The 20,688-nt window shown below is 37.2% G+C and overlaps 1 protein-coding gene across 1 annotated transcript in view; it reads right to left on the reverse strand.

The window, feature by feature from the left end:
- The window catches only part of LOC120542482 (slit homolog 1 protein-like), a 349,841-nt gene that overhangs the window by 59,792 nt on the left and 269,361 nt on the right, over positions 1–20,688 (reverse strand). The window contains exons 15-21 of the mRNA XM_039774990.1: positions 12,747–12,770; positions 5,581–5,725; positions 5,412–5,486; positions 4,420–4,563; positions 4,192–4,335; positions 3,039–3,205; positions 2,019–2,151 (exon numbers count right to left, since the gene is read on the reverse strand). Coding sequence (XP_039630924.1) covers positions 2,019–2,151; positions 3,039–3,205; positions 4,192–4,335; positions 4,420–4,563; positions 5,412–5,486; positions 5,581–5,725; positions 12,747–12,770 — 832 coding nt within the window. The remainder of the gene's footprint in view (positions 1–2,018; positions 2,152–3,038; positions 3,206–4,191; positions 4,336–4,419; positions 4,564–5,411; positions 5,487–5,580; positions 5,726–12,746; positions 12,771–20,688) is intronic.

Consider the following 20,688-nt stretch of genomic DNA (forward strand, 5'->3'; position numbering starts at 1 on the left):
CCAGGCCAGGGGTTCTCAATGTCGGTCCTGGGGGCCCACAGTGGCTGCAGGTTTTTGTTCCAACCAGCTTCAATTTTTAATTGGACTCCTGGGCTAATTAAGTGATGTGTTATTTGCAAGATTCTGTGTTTTGGTAAAAATGTAGAAATCAGAAAACTAAGGTTAAAAAATTTATATATATATATATATATATATATATATATATATATATATATATATATATATATATATATATAAAATATAAAAATGTATTATGAGAAGGTTTTATTTTCTTTTTAATAATATTTTCATCTTGATTTTCTTTCTATTTTTTGCCGGGTGTTCTAATTGTTTAATTCATTACGTTCTAATTGGTGAGTCTAACACTAAAGTAGTTGCAGCCTTTGATTATTCAGTGTTGTTTGCCTGGCTGTCTGCTCTGCTGGTTGTCATTATTAAGATACAATGAAGGGAGCAAACATTGCTTTCTTAATGTAGAATACGAGAAGAGGAAAAAGAAATACCAGGTAATTAACTGAGATCAGTGTTATCAGGTGTTGTCACTGATTATGAATCTGGGTGAAACAAAACCTGAAGCCATCATGGGCCCCCAGGACTGCCACTGAGAACTCTTGCCCTGGGCATCACCATCACCACACCTGAATGGATCGATTAGGAACAAAGAAGTTTGGCCAACACTCTGCTAGCTTTCCAAAGCTCTAAAAATTATTTTGTGAAATAATCTGAACTATGATTGTATAGGTTTTGACCTTATTCATAGTTATAGTGCTTTATAGAAAAAAGATGCTGGCTCATTAGTGACAATAAGACAAGAAACATAAAAAGGAGCGTCATCGAAGATGGATATCATTTTAAAGCCCTGGAGTTTGGATGCATTTTGATTTCAAACAAATCGATAAAGGACAGTCTGGAAAATTAAAGAGCCTCTGCATTCTGCCTTATGTATTAAAATGTATAACTGAATTGTACTCATTTATTGACTTATATGTGTTTTAATTTTTATTTGTTGTTGATAGGCTACTGTTTTCTGGTAAAATTGCACTGTTTTACGAATACAACAACTCCTTTTGTACTTCTGCGTAACCTATGTGGTACTGTTCATAGTGAACAGGTTATTTAAATAAATTGCACTGTTGACTATAAAAATGCATTTAGACTATATGTGTAAATGTAAAAATAACAGCAACAGTACATTAATCCATAAAGCCCATCCTCATTGCTTAATAAGATAAAGTAAATGGCCAAATGACACTCCCATACTTCAGAAAGGTTATTTATTTATTCTTATTTAACATGAATAACTGATTGACATATCACAAAATAAGAATCTGAAACAACTAGAACTAGATGAAGTGAAATGAATTTAAAAACAAATTTTGGCACATATTCCTCCTTCTTTCCTTCTATGTTCTGAAGCTGCTGTCTTCAATATGGGTTTGTGTGAAGCCATAACAGCTCTTCAAGGCAGAAATAAGCTTTAGTGTGGACAGCACTTTGTAATAAGGATCACAAAGGAACTTCCACACTCCTTCATACTGAGCTTAGTTGACAAGTACCCTTAAGTGCATCCTTGTAATAATGCAGGATTTTGAATATTCAGACCAAACCCACAGGAGAATGTGTAAACTGACCGTAGTTAGTGAATAGTATAGGAAATAGAGCCAGATATGTAAACCTTTGAGACAACAATACTTATCACCGTATAAATATGCCACCAAAGAGAAAAAAAGATGGATAAAAACTGGCATTCATTATTTACTGAACACAAGTTTTTGTGACATGCTGATTTAATAGTGTTTTGTCTTTTGTATTATTCATTATAAAATGTCTTATTATACAGTCATTGCATTGTGTTTACCATGCTAATGCCTTCATTAGCACTATTAAAAATGAGTAATCAGAATCTTCACATAACTGCAGAAAAATCATCCAATAAATACCATAAGAGTGTATTTCGCTTTCTCTCTGATAGTGAATTATTACAGAGTCATGAGCCAACCAGCCCTGTTTTCACTCACAGCTCTGTGACATTCTTGGGGATCCCCTTGGGCATGGCACGCAAGTGCTTGTTACTGCAGCGTACTACTGTGTCCAGGCAGGTACACTCACTGGGGCACTGTGGACGTGGCACACAACTCAACTCCTCATGACCTAGAAAAGAAGATAGTAGTATGACATGAAGTATACTCCAACAGACACAATTTGTGAAAAAAAAGTATAATGAATGGAAAACATTTGGGCAAGTGAGAGATGAAATAGTTATCAAAATGTGTTTCCTATAAATCAGGAAGATTATCTGACATGTAATAATCAGTTTATGAACTGGTTTATTATATACGTTCTCTACTTCAACACTAAATCAATTAAACTTTAAAATCATGCATCATTAATCGCACATTTTTTAATAGATAAGCCATTTACCAAGAAGCGTAGTAATAGATCATTCTGCTTTATCAGTGCCTTTTTTCATTATGTTATTTGTAACCTTAGCCATGGAATAACATCTGTAGTTGTGCAGTTATTTCCACTGCTGTCTCGTAGTTCCAGAATCCTGACCCAGTCACTGTCTTTGTCGAGTTTGCACATCCCCCCTTTGTTTGTACATTTTTTAATTCCCCATCCCAAAAGCATTAGGGTTAGGATTATTAGTCTCTATTCCGTAGCAATGAGCAAGTGTAGGTGTACGTGTGAATATGTGCTGAATTGGACTGGGAACTCATCCAAGGTATGTTATTACATGGTGCACAACACTGCCTATGACTCTAACCTGGATAAGCAAGTTACAAAACTGATGAATGACCAGCACTGGCTAAAAAAATGATTTGTCTCTTTTAGTGTTTTCTTTGGTTGTTGGTACTGTGTTGCCAGAAATTAGTTCTATATGAGCTCAGATACATTAGAATCTTTAATATTAAAGTTAGGATGGTTTAATTGTCTTTCAATAAAAACATTTATTACTTTAGCAGTTTTAGAAAGAAACAGAAGGATATCACAAGTGTATAGTTTAAAAAAATAATATGATGAAGAGCAGTCTTTACCATCTTCACAGCGAAAATCCAAAAAAGCAACATCTTGCAGAGGAATCTCTTTAAGAAAAGCAGGCCGTTGACAGCGAGGGTTTCCTGTCACAATTTTCCGAGTTCTCAGCCAATCCCCAAGCCAGGCAAGTCGGCAGTCACAGATGAAAGGGTTAGCTAACAAATTCCTGAGAATAGCAAGAGCAGTCAAGTAACTACAAGATGTTTGTAAAGTACAAAAAAGTATACATATAAAAACAATGGAACCATCACATTAATTAGGCCATATAGGATGGAGTCAATGTGTCAAAGTTCTGACAGTGTCAAAACTAGATTCTGTATCCTATATCATTAGTGCTAGAGGATTGGCTTAACTTGTGTGCCATTCTATGCCTTTAAAATAGGCTGTACAATGTAATTATATAAACTATTAGGGTAATATAAGTAAAGATTATCTTCCCTTCTATTTGAATGAGTCTGCATCTAAATGATGAATGTGGTCTTTTTGTCAGTGATATTTCATCCATCCCACTGACTGCGCCAAAGCAATATTGTTGTAAAGAATGTGACTAAAATGCACCCAAATGCATTGAATTTTTATGAGTTCAAGAAAATAGAGAGTTGCTGTAACTTATATTATTTTCAACACACTACTCAATGAATATGGAGTAATTTTGACCTTTTAAAATGATTTCTTCATACTGCAACATAACAGAATAGATTGAGACATTGATGTGCTTTTCCTCAATGATGGGTTTGGCTCTCCTTGGATCATACACAACATGGGACTGAAATCCAGGCTAAGAGGCTTCTGTTTCTAGCCTAAGAGGTTTCACAGAGTGAAAATATAAATGGCATAACTGGCTAAAGAAGAACATTGGTAGTCTTGCTGTCTAGCTCCATTCTTATCAATGGTGTAGCCCCATCACTAAACCAGGGTAGATGCAGACATCAACACTATTACAGTATTCTTACTTTTTATTTTAGTTTTACACATAGAAAATGCAAGCAGGCTCAAATTAATACTGTACACATTTGCTCAAAATGTAATTGTGACATCTTCCTGAAAGTATACCTGTAATATATTGTGTAACTGCTAAAGGATTTTTAACAGAATATTTGTTCTGCTCTCCAATCCCATTTCCTCTACCTAATGAAGGCCCCAAAAACTCACAATGTCGAGAGGGACTGCAGAGTATCAAATGCCCCAGGAGTTATAGTTGTTAGCTGGTTGTCGTAGAGTGATAACAGGCGTACATTTCGAAGCCCAGTAAAACTGTTGTTATGGATGCAATTGATGCGATTATTCCGCAGCATTCTACATGGGGGGAAAGAGAGAATCATTACATTGTGGAGTCATATAACATTACAACAAAGGAATCTGAATAGGCCTAATACTCACAATGTGCGCAATCCGTCTAGTCCACGGAACATGCCACTTCTTACTGAGTCTAGTTGATTAGCAGTAAGGTGCAACTCATTGACTGAGATAGCACCCTCAAATGCTCCATCTTCTATTTCTGAAATCTTGTTGTTACTAAGGTTACTGTAAAGAAGAAATAATTGTACAGAATATATTTGTGGATCAAAGGAAACAAAATCACTTAATTCATATAAATGCTTCCAAAGAAAAATTGTTATATATTTAAGGGCAAAGTATATAATATCTTGTTGAAAAATTTTAGATGGTAACTGCAGTGATATCTAGAAGCCTAGCTTAGATTAATAAAATAAGGGGATAATACTGGGGACTTTGTAATAAAGAAAATAAATTTTATCTGAAAATAGGAAACCCAATGTACAGCAGGAAGTGTTTTATTTTGTTATTTTTTTTTTCTTCCTATAGGTGATTCTTTGAAAGACAATATTGTTCACACAGAGAACCAAAGACACATGGAACGACTTACCAAGTAATGTGGTATACAGTAGGACTTTAGATACTTTCAAAATTAGAAAATTAAAATAGTGACTAGGACAGGCAAGCTTTGTTGGGCTGAATGGCCTGTTCACATCTAAAGTGTTCTCATGATCTTTCTAAGAACTGAAATAATCATGTACTATGAGTGCTGCAAAATATATCTAATATATTTAAAGTAACAATGACTAGCACATCAAGACACACTTGAAAACAATATCATGTGTATCTGTACAAGTCATAAACAGTGGGAGAAATTCCAGCTACCTATTTATGAACTGTAGAAACTCTTTTTTATGGAATACAGAAAAAAATATTTTAACTTTGGGCTCTGTTGGAATTCATTTGCTCCATATGTTCTAATTAGTTTAAATGGTTGCTTGACATAGCTTCTCTAATAGAGTCAGAAAGATGTACTAATAGGTACATTATTAATTATAATATTATTAAAACAGCAGTAAATATTTAAATGTACTCACATTTTCTTGAGTTGTGATAGGGTTTTGAATATACCTGTTGCTTCTAGAGTAGAAATTTCATTGCCATTTAGACGCCTGTTCAAATATAAAGACTACAGCTATAGAGATATCCCAAATTAATTGATGCAAAGGTAATAATGTGGAATACAGTTTTTTTTTTTTAACTTACAGCTCCACTGTGGATTGCGGGATATGTTCAGGAACCTTGGTGAGGCGAAGATTTGAGCAGTCTATTACATTAGACTCGCAGCGACACTTAGGTGGGCACACTGTATCACTGTTACACTCATTATTGAGACGGGTGTCTTCTGCACCTGAAACACAATATTCAGTTAAGCAAATGTATACACACTGGGGTATGGAACAAACGTTATGTATAGCATGACTAAAAATCACTTGAGTAACAAAGGAAAACGTATATGTTCTCAAAGTACATACATAAGAAAATAAGAAATATACTGTGCTCAAGTCTTATGTCAATGGCATTTATTCAGTGTCACACATGTGCGAGTAGGAGGCAGCTAAAGGGCTTGATTAATGTTAATACCACATCAGACCATGGGGTGGCAGGATGTGCTGTCTTTCTCAGTTCCTTGCAGACCATTCCCGGGAAATCCCACCAGGTTCCGGCACCTTTGATGACATCACTTCTAGCACCCTTGATGATGTCACTTCTGCTCCTGCGGCCTAAGGCCTGGTTTATACCTCACGCGGTGTGACGCATGCTGCAGCGAATGCTTCTGCTACGCAAGCGTTTTACTGTTTATACTTGCGCGCGTACTTTATATAAATCTGGACAAATCCGCCAGGTGGCAGTGCGTGATATTATCATAGTGAGAACAGGTTCGACTTTGATGTATTGTGAACTGCCTGGAACACCAATTAAATTCTGATGACACCCTACCGCAATATCTCTGAAAAGGATGTTTAGTGATTATATCCATCAATCCAGGGATGTGCCCATTCCAGCTGCCATTGGGCACGAGGCAGAAACAATCCCTAGACAGGGCATCAACTCATCGCAAAGTGAATACAAGCACTCAGATACACTAGCATCATTTTAGTGTCACCAAATCTGCATATTTTTGGAAGGAAACCAGAGCACACTGTGGAAACCCAGCAAGAAAACATGTAAACTCCAAGCAGGGAATAACAGTGACGTGACTCCCTGCGAGACAGGAGTGTTACCACTCCACCACCGTATCACCCCCATGTGTGTAATTATTAACAGTATTCATTATTTAAACGAAATTAATGATTTATCTGTAAAATGTAACATACATACTTTAATGCATTTCATCATGAAAGTGATATCAAGTATAAATCTAAAGATTCTAAATGTGCAGAGAGCTGGAATGTCATACATTTAATGTGTTCTAAGTGGTGATCTGTCGCTGCTTGCCACTGCTGTCAGGTCAGGAGGAAACCCCAGAAGCTCGTGGCGATTAAAAACTGGGATGACGTTTACGACAGTCTGCTTTAACGATAAAGTAAACTACGAGGTTAAACTGGACAATTCGAGAATAAAGCTGCTAATCACAAAATACACCTTTTTACCATGTCCTTGATTTTTTTCTCTGTGGCTGTACATTATGTTGCTGTTGTGAAGTTGCAAAAATAAAAGACGGCAACATAGATGGTATGCAAGACTTTTAAAATGCATTGTGTCATTATGATGGGGAATATACAACGCTTAAATATAAAAGCACCACGACTGCATCTGTATGTTGGCATTTTGCTTCACCACATCAGACCATTCATCAAACATCGAAGCGTGCACATCGATCCTGTAGGATCCGCATAGCAACTTTCTGTCACATGTAGATAGTAAACAGAGGTTCTGATGTCACATTCCAACTTTTATCACACTGCACCCCCTAACTTTTTGCTGGTATTGCAACTCGCGCACGCTATGTTAATTTCTGAGGACCTGCTCAGATGACGCATCAAATAAACGCTGGAAACGTGTTGCAACCATGATGCATGCGTGTACACATTCTGAGCGTGAAGTATAAACGAGCCCTTAGATGACATCACGTCTGGCCCCGATGACGTCACTTCCTCTGCGGGCCTTTAAAGCCGCCATCTTGCTTCCAGTCAAACAGTTCTGTTTTGGACTCAGTCTTGTGAACATCTCTGTTCAATTATTTAAAACTGCAGCCAGGATATAATATATGGGTGGCTGCCCCAAACCTTTATAATGTCTTGAGTGGATTCTTTATCACATCAGAAATTACTACAATAGGTACCCAATTATCACTGATTAATTTAACACAATCTAGCAATGATACTGAGTTTGAAACCCAAAAGTCATCAATATGGTGACTCTGAAATTAATTATATGATATGCAAACTCAGTAGTGACCAATATGAGCACACATGACTGATGAGGAATGATAATGTCCTGTAGGTCTTATCAGTTAATGGAGGGAAAGTAACTATGAAAGTATCATATCAGAAAAAAATATTTACTGCTAGAGACATAAATGTCATGCATGACTTAGCCAATCATTATTACGTGACTCCCTGCGAGACAGGAGTGTTACCACTCCACCACCGTATCACCCCCATGTGTGTAATTATTAACAGTATTCATTATTTAAACGAAATTAATGATTTATCTGTAAAATGTAACATACATACTTTAATGCATTTCATCATGAAAGTGATATCAAGTATAAATCTAAAGATTCTAAATGTGCAGAGAGCTGGAATGTCATACATTTAATGTGTTCTAAGTGGTGATCTGTCGCTGCTTGCCACTGCTGTCAGGTCAGGAGGAAACCCCAGAAGCTCGTGGCGATTAAAAACTGGGATGACGTTTACGACAGTCTGCTTTAACGATAAAGTAAACTACGAGGTTAAACTGGACAATTCGAGAATAAAGCTGCTAATCACAAAATACACCTTTTCACAATGTCCTTGATTTTTTTTTCTCTGTGGCTGTACATTATGTTGCTGTTGTGAAGTTGCAAAAATAAAAGACGGCAACATAGATGGTATGCAAGACTTTTAAAATGCATTGTGTCATTATGATGGGGAATATACAACGCTTAAATATAAAAGCACCACGACTGCATCTGTATGTTGGCATTTTGCTTCACCACATCAGACCATTCATCAAACATCGGCGTGCATCGATCCTGTAGGATCCGCATAGCAACTTTCTGTCACATGTAGATAGTAAACAGAGGTTCTGATGTCACATTCCAACTTTTATCACACTGCACCCCCTAACTTTTTGCTGGTATTGCAACTCGCGCACACGTTGCGTTAATTTCTGAGGACCTGCTCAGATGACGCATCAAATAAACGCTGGAAACGTGTTGCAACCATGATGCATGCGTGTACACATTCTGAGCGTGAAGTATAAACGAGCCCTTAGATGACATCACGTCTGGCCCCGATGACGTCACTTCCTCTGCGGGCCTTTAAAGCCGCCATCTTGCTTCCAGTCAAACAGTTCTGTTTTGGACTCAGTCTTGTGAACATCTCTGTTCAATTATTTAAAACTGCAGCCAGGATATAATATATGGGTGGCTGCCCCAAACCTTTATAATGTCTTGAGTGGATTCTTTATCACATCAGAAATTACTACAATAGGTACCCAATTATCACTGATTAATTTAACACAATCTAGCAATGATACTGAGTTTGAAACCCAAAAGTCATCAATATGGTGACTCTGAAATTAATTATATGATATGCAAACTCAGTAGTGACCAATATGAGCACACATGACTGATGAGGAATGATAATGTCCTGTAGGTCTTATCAGTTAATGGAGGGAAAGTAACTATGAAAGTATCATATCAGAAAAAAATATTTACTGCTAGAGACATAAATGTCATGCATGACTTAGCCAATCATTATTACACCTTGAAATTGTAGACTTCTATTTATTTTGAACAAAACCAATTAATGCAAAAATGACATCTTTAGAAATATATCTGTTTGTGCAAAACATTCCAATAAATGTTATAAAAATGACAATGCTTTTCAAATTATTTTTTCAATTTTTCTAACAAATTCCTGTTGGTTGTCATATTACATCTACCAAACACTGCCATTACCACTTATGGCATTGCACATTCATTTTTGCACAGCTAAAAGATTTTTGAAAGTGCATTTAAGATGACAACGATAAAGATATTCTATCAATCATGGTGGTGGGAATTGGAAACAATTATCAATCCACATTGTTTAAACAATTAATGTATTTGTCCTTCTAGATTATGAGTGTTCTAACTCCATTTCAGTGTCACAGTGAATCCTAGAAGCATTAGTGACAAACAGGAACAAATCCTAGATGGAACTTTATCCTGTCCCAGCAACAAAGGTCACACCCCACAACTCCTTGTAAACTGACTTCTACTCATTTCTAGGGTTGAGAAAGCAGTACAGTAATCCCTCGCTATATCGCGCTTTGACTTTCGTGGCTTCACTCTATCGCGGATTTGAAATGTAAGCACATCTAAATATATATCACAGATTTTTCGCTGGTTCGCCGCTTTCTGCAGACAATGGGTCTTTTAATTTATGCTACATGCTTCCTCAGTTTGATTGCCCAGTTGATTTCATACAAGGGATGCTATTGGCGGTTGGCTTAGAAGCTACCCAATCAGAGCATGTATTACATATTAACTAAAACTCCTCAATGCTATAAAATATGTTTCCCGCGCGGTGCTTGTTTGCTTCTCTCTATCTTTCTCGCTCTCTGCCTGACGGAGGGGGTGTGAGCAGAGGGTCTGTTTGCACAGAGGACACGGACGCTCCTCTACAAAATGCCGCTTTATCGCGGTGCTTCTGTATACTTAAAAGCACGTATTGATTTTTTGATTGTTTGCTTTTCTTTGCGAGCGCTCTCTCTGACATTCTCTGCTCCTGATGGCGCTCCTTTGAAGATAAGATATGTTTGCTTTCTTTTAATTGTGAGAAAGAACTGCCATCTCTGTCTTGTAATGAAGCACAGTTAAAACGTTTGACTAAAGGGTGTTATTTCATGTCTAGAGGGCTCTAATAATGTTAACAGGGTGGGAAAGTTTATAAAGGCTTAAAATATATAAAAATAACCATACAAACCATATGGTTTCTACTTCGCGGATTTTCACCTATCGCGGGTGGGGGGGTCTGGAATGCAACCCCCGCGATCGAGGAGGGATTACTGTATTACATTTTTAGCAATGAAATATATAATATCTATATATGTTGTAGTACTGTAGAATCAATTGGTAAAAGATGAATTTACTTTGGTATTGTTTTATTTCCTACATTATAAAACTGTATCAAGCATGCACACATTCATTTGCCCTCTTTGGAGCTTTGTTTATTCGGAATAGGAATTATTCCAGAAGAAGTAGTAGAATATCAGGAATCAACTGTGAAAGGGATTTTAGTTTATTGTGGGATGCGCAAATATGAAAGGTCCCATTAATTGACACAGATTTCCCAATTATTTGCATGTGATTTGGTGAACCTATGGTATTTTACAGCTAGGCTTACAAATTTAGAATTTTTACCAATTCAAAACTGATTAAAAGTTTTAATAAATTGTAAAGTTTTTAGAATGAATTGGTCATGCAATAATTAGCCCCACTCCTTCACAATTGGGTTCGAACCCCCAACCCAAAAGTTGTGTGCATTCTGCTGTAACCAATAAGTAAATTTATAGGCAGCACAGATTAATATAGAACACTAGAAATCGAATCCATAAAACAAGAAATTGTTGTCAAGAATGCTGTACTTTATATTTTGTAAAGTTGAGTTCAGAAGTTACTGCAACCCCTAGTCCTTAAATAAGACGGTGTCTGACATAACTACTGGCATATGTGCATTGCAAACACATTGTTCTCACACACAATAATTTGGATAGGGAAACAGAATTACAAAATTAAAAAATTAACAAAAAGAATACAATCAAAAAAAGAATAAAAAAAATATATAAAAATAACAAACCATCCTGCAAGAGATCTGTAGGCATCAGTTAAGTTCAATCAATACTTAATGTGTCTCTGTGGTCTCTGTATTTAATAAGCCTATGACTTGCTTATGAAATATTACTCTTTCATAATTGTTTATATTTATTATAATTATTGCTTGAATTTCCTTTTTATTATACATTCTTGCTTTTTTCTTTGACAAATATGAACTTTGTTAACAGATCTCCTAATTAAACAATGATTAGTTTATTGCACCAAAAGAATATTATTTGAATGTTATAAAAACTGTTCCCACACTTGGTGGCATTTGAGAAACCTAGCACTTCTGAACCCTGGACATACTAGAACAACACACCCACTGATCTTTTCTACCCCTGGACTTTTGGACTATTCCCACCCATAACACACCATCCTCCAGGCTTCTGCACACTCTGGCAGCATGCTAGAGAAGATAATATCTAGAGAACTAACATGGAAAGAGAGAGCGAGAGAGTACATCCTAATTGTTACAGCAACATTGACCTGCCAATATTCAAGAAGGTGTTCCGGCGCAACTGACAACGCTGAATGATTTTTAATACAAGCTAAGTGCAAACTTATTTGCATTCTGAATGATACTGTTGTTGTCGTCACTGCTTTTCAGAAGTACTTTAATCGCAGCAATCTTCCACAATGTTTTTTTCAGCACTGAACCCATCTACTCATGGAGCTAATGCCTCCTGCTTGATACAAGACCCGGACATTGGTATGTTCGCCCTGCACCTACAAGAGTTTTTTTCCCCTGCAGTCAGGTTTTCCTCTTAAGCCCCAAACATGTGAGGTTTAGGTAGCTGATTCTGCTGAATTAAGTTATAGTATCCCACAACTCTGAATTAAATAAGCAATTACAGCAAGGCTTAAGTGTGCTAATGAATTGTTAAACAAAAGTCTGAAATGGGCTCTCACATTATTTAAAGTGGAATCCTACACTGCCAACTGTTGCAGGGTTAGGAAGTAAGTTTCTCATTATTGGCAGTGAGATAAAGTAAATCTGGAAATGTTGTTTGTATGGGAATGTTCTGGTTCCTTCCACAGCCTAAGGACATGCTCCAATCTTAGCAACAGTAAACTGACCAGTTATGACTGAAATGTTCATCAGCATGCAATGGTGGTGTCATTAAAAAGTAAATGTATATTATGCTATCGTGTGAGGTTTCTGTTTTAAGCCTTGTTTTGACTATAATAAATAATTTAATTCAGCAGAAACTTATTTAAAGTTTTGTTCATTATAGCTGGTGGGTTTTACATGTTTTCCTGATATACTATGTTACAAGGATTGGTGATTATGAATTAATGTAGATGAATCACGTAGAATATTGCTTTCAAAATTAAAAGTTAAAATAGTTTTCTTACATACCTGGGATGAAGTATTGCTCCTTAGCTGCAGAAAATAAAAACATAAGCACAAATATTAACCTTTTAAAAACATCCTTAAACAATAAACTACCAAATCAAAAAGAGACAACAAATTAATATTACTGTACTTTGGTTTGTTAATTTATATTTTAAATACATTTATAATCCATTTACATGTTACTCTAATGTAAAACTATTCATGTAATACTTCCTAGATGTAAATATTCACCAATACAAGCCATCTGCATTTCAAGATGAACTCCCAGTTTCAATGGCTGCCGTTTGAGCTTAATTGTTGGCGCCATTACATTTTTGCTCTTTTTAATACTTAGCTCACCAATTCAGATTCTATAATGTAGCTAAAAGATCATTCACCCTAGGATTTTTCAAAAATACATCATGTAGCTGCCAAATTAACCATTAAGTCTAAGCATACTGCAGTCAAAAATCAACCAAAAGAAAGTATAACCAAAAAGTGATACCTTTCTAACCTGGAAAACAAATTAACAAACAAGCAAGTATAAAAATGAAAAACAATATATAATTAATTACTGACTGGTACTCTGTACCAGCACTTTTTCATGATGCCTTTATGAATAACACCAACCCCACTCCCCTGCCAATTTTTTTGTTCTATATATATGAGTGCATTATTACAGTCCTTCAAGGGTGAGTTTTCCATTTTAACCAATGAATTTTGTAACACAAAATTTCTAAAGTGTGGAGGTTGTCCTAGTCAGGAGTTAAAGCAGCTTGGTGCAGTAAGATACAATTCAACAGAGTACATTACCTAGTGTTGCCTTAACCGTGTAACTGGGCTAATCAACTAACGTGTAACCTCTCAAGACTGGATAAAAAAAAAATTTTCGCCTCCATGTTTGTTTTTTTTTGTTAAGGATCTTTTGACATTTTGGAAAGTTTCTGATATAAGGGAACCTCTGTGTGGGATTATTTTCTATAAGTTATTATCTCAGGATATATGTTAATTATTATCATGTTATGTTTGTTTTACCACAATGTTATATTCTTTATGCATGGGTGGTGCCATTTTGAGTAGCTGTTGCTAGGATGCAGATCTCAGTTGCTGTGTCATGTCCCCTGAAAATTCTATCTCAAGACATCTTGCTCATTAACATCTGACACTGGTATTGGTCATTTTCAGTCTATTTGACTCTCTTTAGTGATTTTTGGTTGAAGGATTAAAATGAGCATTTTGACTATGAGTTTGCCTAGTGTTTTGGTTTTAGAACCTGATTTTCCTTGTCTTCTAGGTCTAGAATTTTTTACATCTAAGGTTTTGGACCATCTTATGATCTCTTTAACTGGTTATTTTTGTACCAGGGAAGTTTGAATTTTAAAAAGCATGTGAGCATTGCCTATGCTGCAACTAGGGAATCCATTTCTGGGCTCCCGGACGCTTCCCATTCCCGCATTTCCGATAATGAAACTTCTGGAATGGGAACGGCCAAGCTCGCATATATAGCATGTAAAAATCGATCAAGAAATAACAGAGTTATAGGTGAAAATAATTAAGTGGCACGGTTTTCTGGCCCACTGTGCAGTGTGTTGCTCATTAATTCAGTCAACAACAGTCAGTCTCCTGGCTCCCACTAAGACAGAGCACAGTGGACTGGGAGGTGTCTGCACTCTGCAGCTCACGAATGCCGGGACGGGGCAGAGTTCATTGATGTCTGTGCTGTTGATAGTACAGGCTGGTGTCAGCTTTCCAACTGGAGCAGAGCTTAGGTCCAGTCGGCAGTCAGAACATCAGTTGTTTGTGTTGAAAGCCTCGTACGAATGGCCGAGTCTGTTGAGTTTAAAAACTACAGAGTTTGGCAGCATTTTTTGCGCAAAAAGCTAGGTCAGTCGGCTAAGTGTAAACTGTGTAAAACTATTTTGAAAACAGTTGGCGGCTCGACAAAGGGATTACATTAGCATCTGAGAAGAGTTCATCAAATAACTGCTATGAAACGAAAACCAGACGATGATGACGATACACCAACGACGTCCAAACGCATAGCAGTGGGGCCAATGACGAAATATCTTTAGAACAAGAACGAAAGTACACTGCAGGCAGTATTTGCACGAATGACGGCTCAAGATGGAATTCCGTTCTGAATATTTGTTTCGTCAGCTGATTTATGCAAAGCACTGTCTGCACTTGGTTTCGGAAATTTGCCGAATTCTGCTGAAACTGTGAAGCATCTGGTAATGGAACATGGTCAAACGATCCGATTGTTAGTAACAGCAGAGATGGCAAACAAGAAGAAGCAGGGTCAGCGCTTTAGTATAACGTTTGATGAAAGAACTTCCACTAGAAATCGATGATATATGTATGTGAATGTCCATGAACAAGGTCCGAAGTATTGGAACCTCGGATTAATCAGAGTTCATGGCTCGATGACGGCGGAGAAGTGCATTGACTTACTGCAGAGTAAACTGGCAGAATTTGAGCTCAGTCTTACCAGTGACATAGTAGGCATCTGTACAGACGGTGCCAGTGTCATGTTATGTTATGTGCACTGTATCCAGCTGGCAGTGCTAGATGTGCTGTATCGCCGCAGTGGTCATGCTGCTACTACTGCTACAGCCGAGTCGTCTCATTGCAACACTGACAACAGCAACGACGACGATGAAGATGATGTACTTGAGACTGAGAGTCATGATGGCGAACAAGGTCTAGAAGTTGTTGATGACAGCTACAATGTTCAGATGAATATGACGATGTTGTTAACAAGGTTTGTAAAATCATCTAGATTTTTAGACGATCACCAATGAAGAATGACAACATACTTCAGCCGTATGTGAAGAGGGAATTCGGCAAAGAAATCGGGGTTCTGCTAGACAGCAGGACAAGGTGGAACAGTCTGGTTGATATGTTGAGCAGATTTCTGCAATTATGGGATACAATACAGAAGGCACTGATTGATCTGGGACAACTGTTACACTTAACTGACGCCGACTTCACAGTTATCAGTGAAATGGTGTCCAGTCTGGAACCATTGAAGCTTGTAGTTAATGCACCGTGCAAGCATGAAACAAATCTGGCAGATGTTCTTGAGTATAGAATAAACGACAGACGAGGACTGTATGCTGCTGTACTCCAGTATCTGCATACAGCTTCTGCACGAAAGACAGCTACAGACATGTTCTCGGTTACATCTAATAACGTCATTCGAAAACTCATTCGTTGTCTGGTAACACGACTTGAACAGACTGACAGCAGAAGTTCGGCTGCAACATCCACAAAACCGGAAGAAGGTGGCGCCATTGCTGCAGTTTGCACTTCATCAGACAAGAAATTGCAACGCATCAGTCCGTTGTATCCGTGTTATCTGTGCCAAGATACTTGCCATCATAGAATGATGACAAGAAACTAGATGCATCAGTAAAAGCTGAAATGGCGGTGTTTCAGAGCAATGGCAAGCGTGGGCGTTGTTTAGAACAAGTGTATCAGCATCTGATGAATGTGCCGCCTACTTCAGAGAAGGCAGAGTGTGCTTTCTCAGCAGCTGGCGTATTCTGCACGAGGGTGCGCTCTCGCCTGGACGACCACACAATTGACACGTTGTGCTTTCTACGCTCTTATTACCGCAACTAACTAGATACATGTACTTATAGTATATGATAGCATAAACTGCTTGTAGTTAAGGTTAGTCTTTTATTGGTGTCAACATATTGCAGTAGTTTTATTAAAAATAAGTGTCGCCCGTTCTAAAACCATTTACATGTGAGATGCCCATGCACTGTGTCATTTCCGGGAGCCCAGGATTCCTGGGAATGACATGTGGGATTCCCGAATTCCCAGGAATGGATAAACCTGTCAGGGAATAGATTCCCTATCTGCAACACAGTCATACTGCTAGCTTTTCTGTCTGGCAATTAAAATAATTTTGTTTTTCTTACCTCTCTGTCAGAAAATCCCTAGAAGGGGAAATCGGCCCCTTAATTGTGGAAAGAGTTCTGATAAGTGTAATAGTATAACATATTGCAATAAAGAATGAGTCCAGGTTGCAGGAGTTTTAAACAGGCTGGACTGAGTGAGTAGACCTTCTTGTAGAAGCATACAGTCTGGAGCCATAAAATGAAGACCCTAAAGTAAGTACAGTAAAACCTCCATTATCCGTCACTCAATTAACCGTCAGTCTCCATTAACTGTCAGTGCAAAAAAAAAGAAATAATTGCATACGCCAGTGTGCTTCAAGTATTGCTTCACTTTATGAAGTAGGAATAACAAGAGAGAATTGTATAAAGCATGATGCCAACAAAACTGAAAAATGTGTTGAAAATGGAAACCACTGATGGTAATGTTATTCTGTGTTAATAAAAATGTGCACAAAGTGGCACTAATAAAAATAACTTAATCTCGAATACCCATAACGCACATAAAATTCAGCTCTGCTCTTCCGAAACATTAAATATGGCTTTATTAAATGTTAGAGCATTAAGCAACAAGATGTTTTCCATCAACGATCTTATTAGTGATAGGAAAATTGATTTTATTGCACTAAGTGAAACATGGCTTAGCTGTAATGGCGCAGCTGTTTTAATCGAATCTGCGCCTCCGAATTACAGCTTTATTCGCGCGGATCACCAAAAAAAGAAAGGTGGCGGTTTAGCAAACATTTACTTGAGCCGGTTAAAGTGTAAAGATGTCCGTTTTGGTAAATTCAAGTCCTTTGAGTATCTTGCCATTGTTATTCATGGAGTTTCTCAGTTTCTAGTATTATCTGTGTATAGACCTCCTAAAAACAATGTGTCTTTCTTTGAGGAATTCTCAGACTTGGTGTCAATTATAATTGCAAACTATGATGCGCTCCTAATAGCTGGTGACTTTAACTTTCATATTGATAAACAGTGTGACCCAAAAGTAAAAGAATTTATGAACCTCCTGGACTCTTTTGATTTGAGACAGCTCGTTAGTCAGCCTACACATAAAGCAGGTCAAATGTTAGACTTAGTAATTACTAAAGGACTGAAAGTTGATGTGAAACAGATCATATCTTTTGCTATTTAATATAGAAATAATGATAGAAAACATTCAAGAGAAGCATAATGTTAAAAAATGCTTCTTTGATTCATCAGCAGCTTCAAAGTTTATAAACATTCTAAGCAATCAGTCCGTTTGTAGTGCTAACTACAATAGCGAGGATAATGTAAATAGTAAGGTGGAAAAATGTAATACTAAGGTGAGAGCTGCTGCTGACATAGTCACACCTGAAAAGACAGTTAAAAAATCTTCTAGCATTGTTATACCATGGAAGACCCAAAGAGTGTCTGATTTAAAAAGAACATACTGAGCTGAGCGTAAAATGGAGAAAAACTAATCCACTATGAGATACTGAAGCTTAAAATAACAGAATACAATAACACGGTCCGTCTTGAGAGGCGCTGCTATTTCTCTAGAATTATAAATAACAATGCTAGTAATCCCAGAGTCTTATTCTCTACAATTGATCGTCTGCTAAACCCAGGTAACTCAATGGAATGCCTCCAGAATACTTCCAGTGAAACTTGTGAGGCTATTGTTGTATTTTCCATCCATCCATTTTCCAACCCGCTGAATCCGAACACAGGGTCACGGGGGTCTGCTGGAGCCAATCCCAGCCAACACAGGGCACAAGGCAGGAACCAATCCAGGGCAGGGTGCCAACCCACCGCAGTTGTTGTATTTTTCAATAAAAAAAATTAATGATATTAGAAATAGTATAGTATATCTCCCCAACACTGCACATCCTCTTAAGCCCCAGTACTCCATTATAAACAAATTAAATTCTTTCACCAGGATAGATTTACCTGATTTATATACAATAATTTCTCAACTGAGACCCTCCACCTGCGCCCTTGACCGAATACCAACAAGTTTTTTCAAAGAAGTATCGGCCGTGCTAATTGAAAGTATTCTTGACATAGTAAACTTGTCATTTGATATGGGGGTCTTCCCAGACTGTCTTAAGACTACTATAGTTAAAACCCTACTCAAGAAAAATAATCTTGACTCCTCTGCTTTTGAAAATTTTAGACCTATTTCTAACCTGCCTTTCTTAAGTAAAATTATAGAGAATTTTGCACGTAAATGAACACCTCAATAAACATGCTATTCTTGATAAGTTTCAGTCGGGTTTCAGAACAAATCACAGTACAGAAACTGCACTTGTTAAAGTAGTAAATAACTTGCGGGTAAATGCAGACAAAGGTCATTTATCTGTTCTCATCCTCTTAGATCTGAGTGCCACATTTGATACCACTGATCACAATATTCTTAGAAATCGCCTTAGTCAGTGGGTGGGCCTCTCTGGCAGTGTCTTAAATTGGTTTGAATCATACCTGGTAGGTAGAAAATTCTTTGTTAGTTGTGGTAATTATATTTCAAAGACACATGATATTCTATATGGTGTTCCACAAGGCTCTATCCTGGGTCCGCTGCTCTTTTCGATCTACATGCTTCCGTTAGGTCAGATTATCTCAGGGCATAACGTGAACTACCACAGCTATGCTGATGACACACAACTGTATTTATCAATAGCACCTGATGACCCGACTCTGTTGTTTCACTAACACAATGTCTTACTTGTGTTTCTGAGTGGAGAAGTAGCAATTTAATCAAGCTAAATAAAGAAAAAACTGAAAGTTTAGTGATTGGCAATAATGGATATAATGAGGTTATTATAAATGAACTTCATGCATTAGGATTAAAAGTCAAGATGAAGGTAAAGAATTTAGGGGTAACTGTTGACTGTGACCTGAATTTTAAATCACATATTAATCAGATCACTAGGACAGCATTTTTTCACTTAAGAAATATAGCAAAAGTTAGACCTCTTATATCACTGAAAGATGCTGAGAAATTAGTTCACGCTTTTGTTTTCGGTCGACTAGATTACTGTAACGCACTCCTCTCAGGACTACCCAAAAAAGACATAAATCGACTGCAACTAGTGCAGAATGCATATGCTAGAATGCTAACTAGGAAAAGAAAATCCAACCACATTTCTCCAGTTTTAAAGTCACTACACTGGTTACCTGTGTCATTCAGAATTGACTTAAAAATAATGATTATGGTTTAATAAGCCTCAAATAATCTCGCTCCATCTTATATATCGGAGTGTCTGACATCTTATATTACAAATCGTAACCTTAGATCTTCAAATGAGTGTCTGCTTAGAATTCCAAGAGCTAAACTTAAAAGAAGTGGTGAGGCGGCCTTCAGCTGTTATGCACCTAAAATCTGGAATAGCCTGCCAATAGAAATTTGCCAGGTTGATACGGTAGAGCACTTTAAAAAAACTGATAAAAACACATTACTTTAACATGGCTTTCTCATAACTTAATTTTAATGTAATCCTGATGCTCTGCATATTCAATTAATTATCATTACTATTCATGGTGGTTCCAAAATCCGTACTAACCGCTACTCTCTCTTCTGTTCTTTTTCCGGTTTTCTGTGGTGGTGACCTGCGCCACCACCACCTAATCAAAGCACCATGATGTCCCTACATTGATGGATTAAAGCCCAGAAGTCCACGTGGCCGTCATCATCAAGTCCTTCCATAAGAACCCTGAATACAATGAGGACGGATTATTTATGTTAGGTAGAATGCCTAGAGGGGGCTGAGCGTTCTTGTGGCCTCGGAACCCCTGCAGATTTTATTTTTTCTCCAGCTGTCTGGAGTTTTTATTTGTTTTTTCCTGTCCTCCCAGGCCATTGGACCTTACTTTTATTCTATGTTAATTAGTGTTCTCTGATTTTAATTCTTACTTTGTCTTTTTTCTCTTTCTTCATCTTCAAAACTTTGAGCTACACTATTTGTATGAAAATGTGCTATATAAATACATGCTGTTGTTGTTGTTAATGTTCTTCTGCATTGCAATTTTCTTTTTAAATTCTGTTATATTATGTTCTGTTAATATATTGTGACGAGCAGGCAGCTTGTGATGAGTTG

This window comes from Polypterus senegalus, chromosome 1 (assembly GCF_016835505.1).
Source record: "Polypterus senegalus isolate Bchr_013 chromosome 1, ASM1683550v1, whole genome shotgun sequence".
Lineage (NCBI taxonomy): Eukaryota > Metazoa > Chordata > Cladistia > Polypteriformes > Polypteridae > Polypterus > Polypterus senegalus.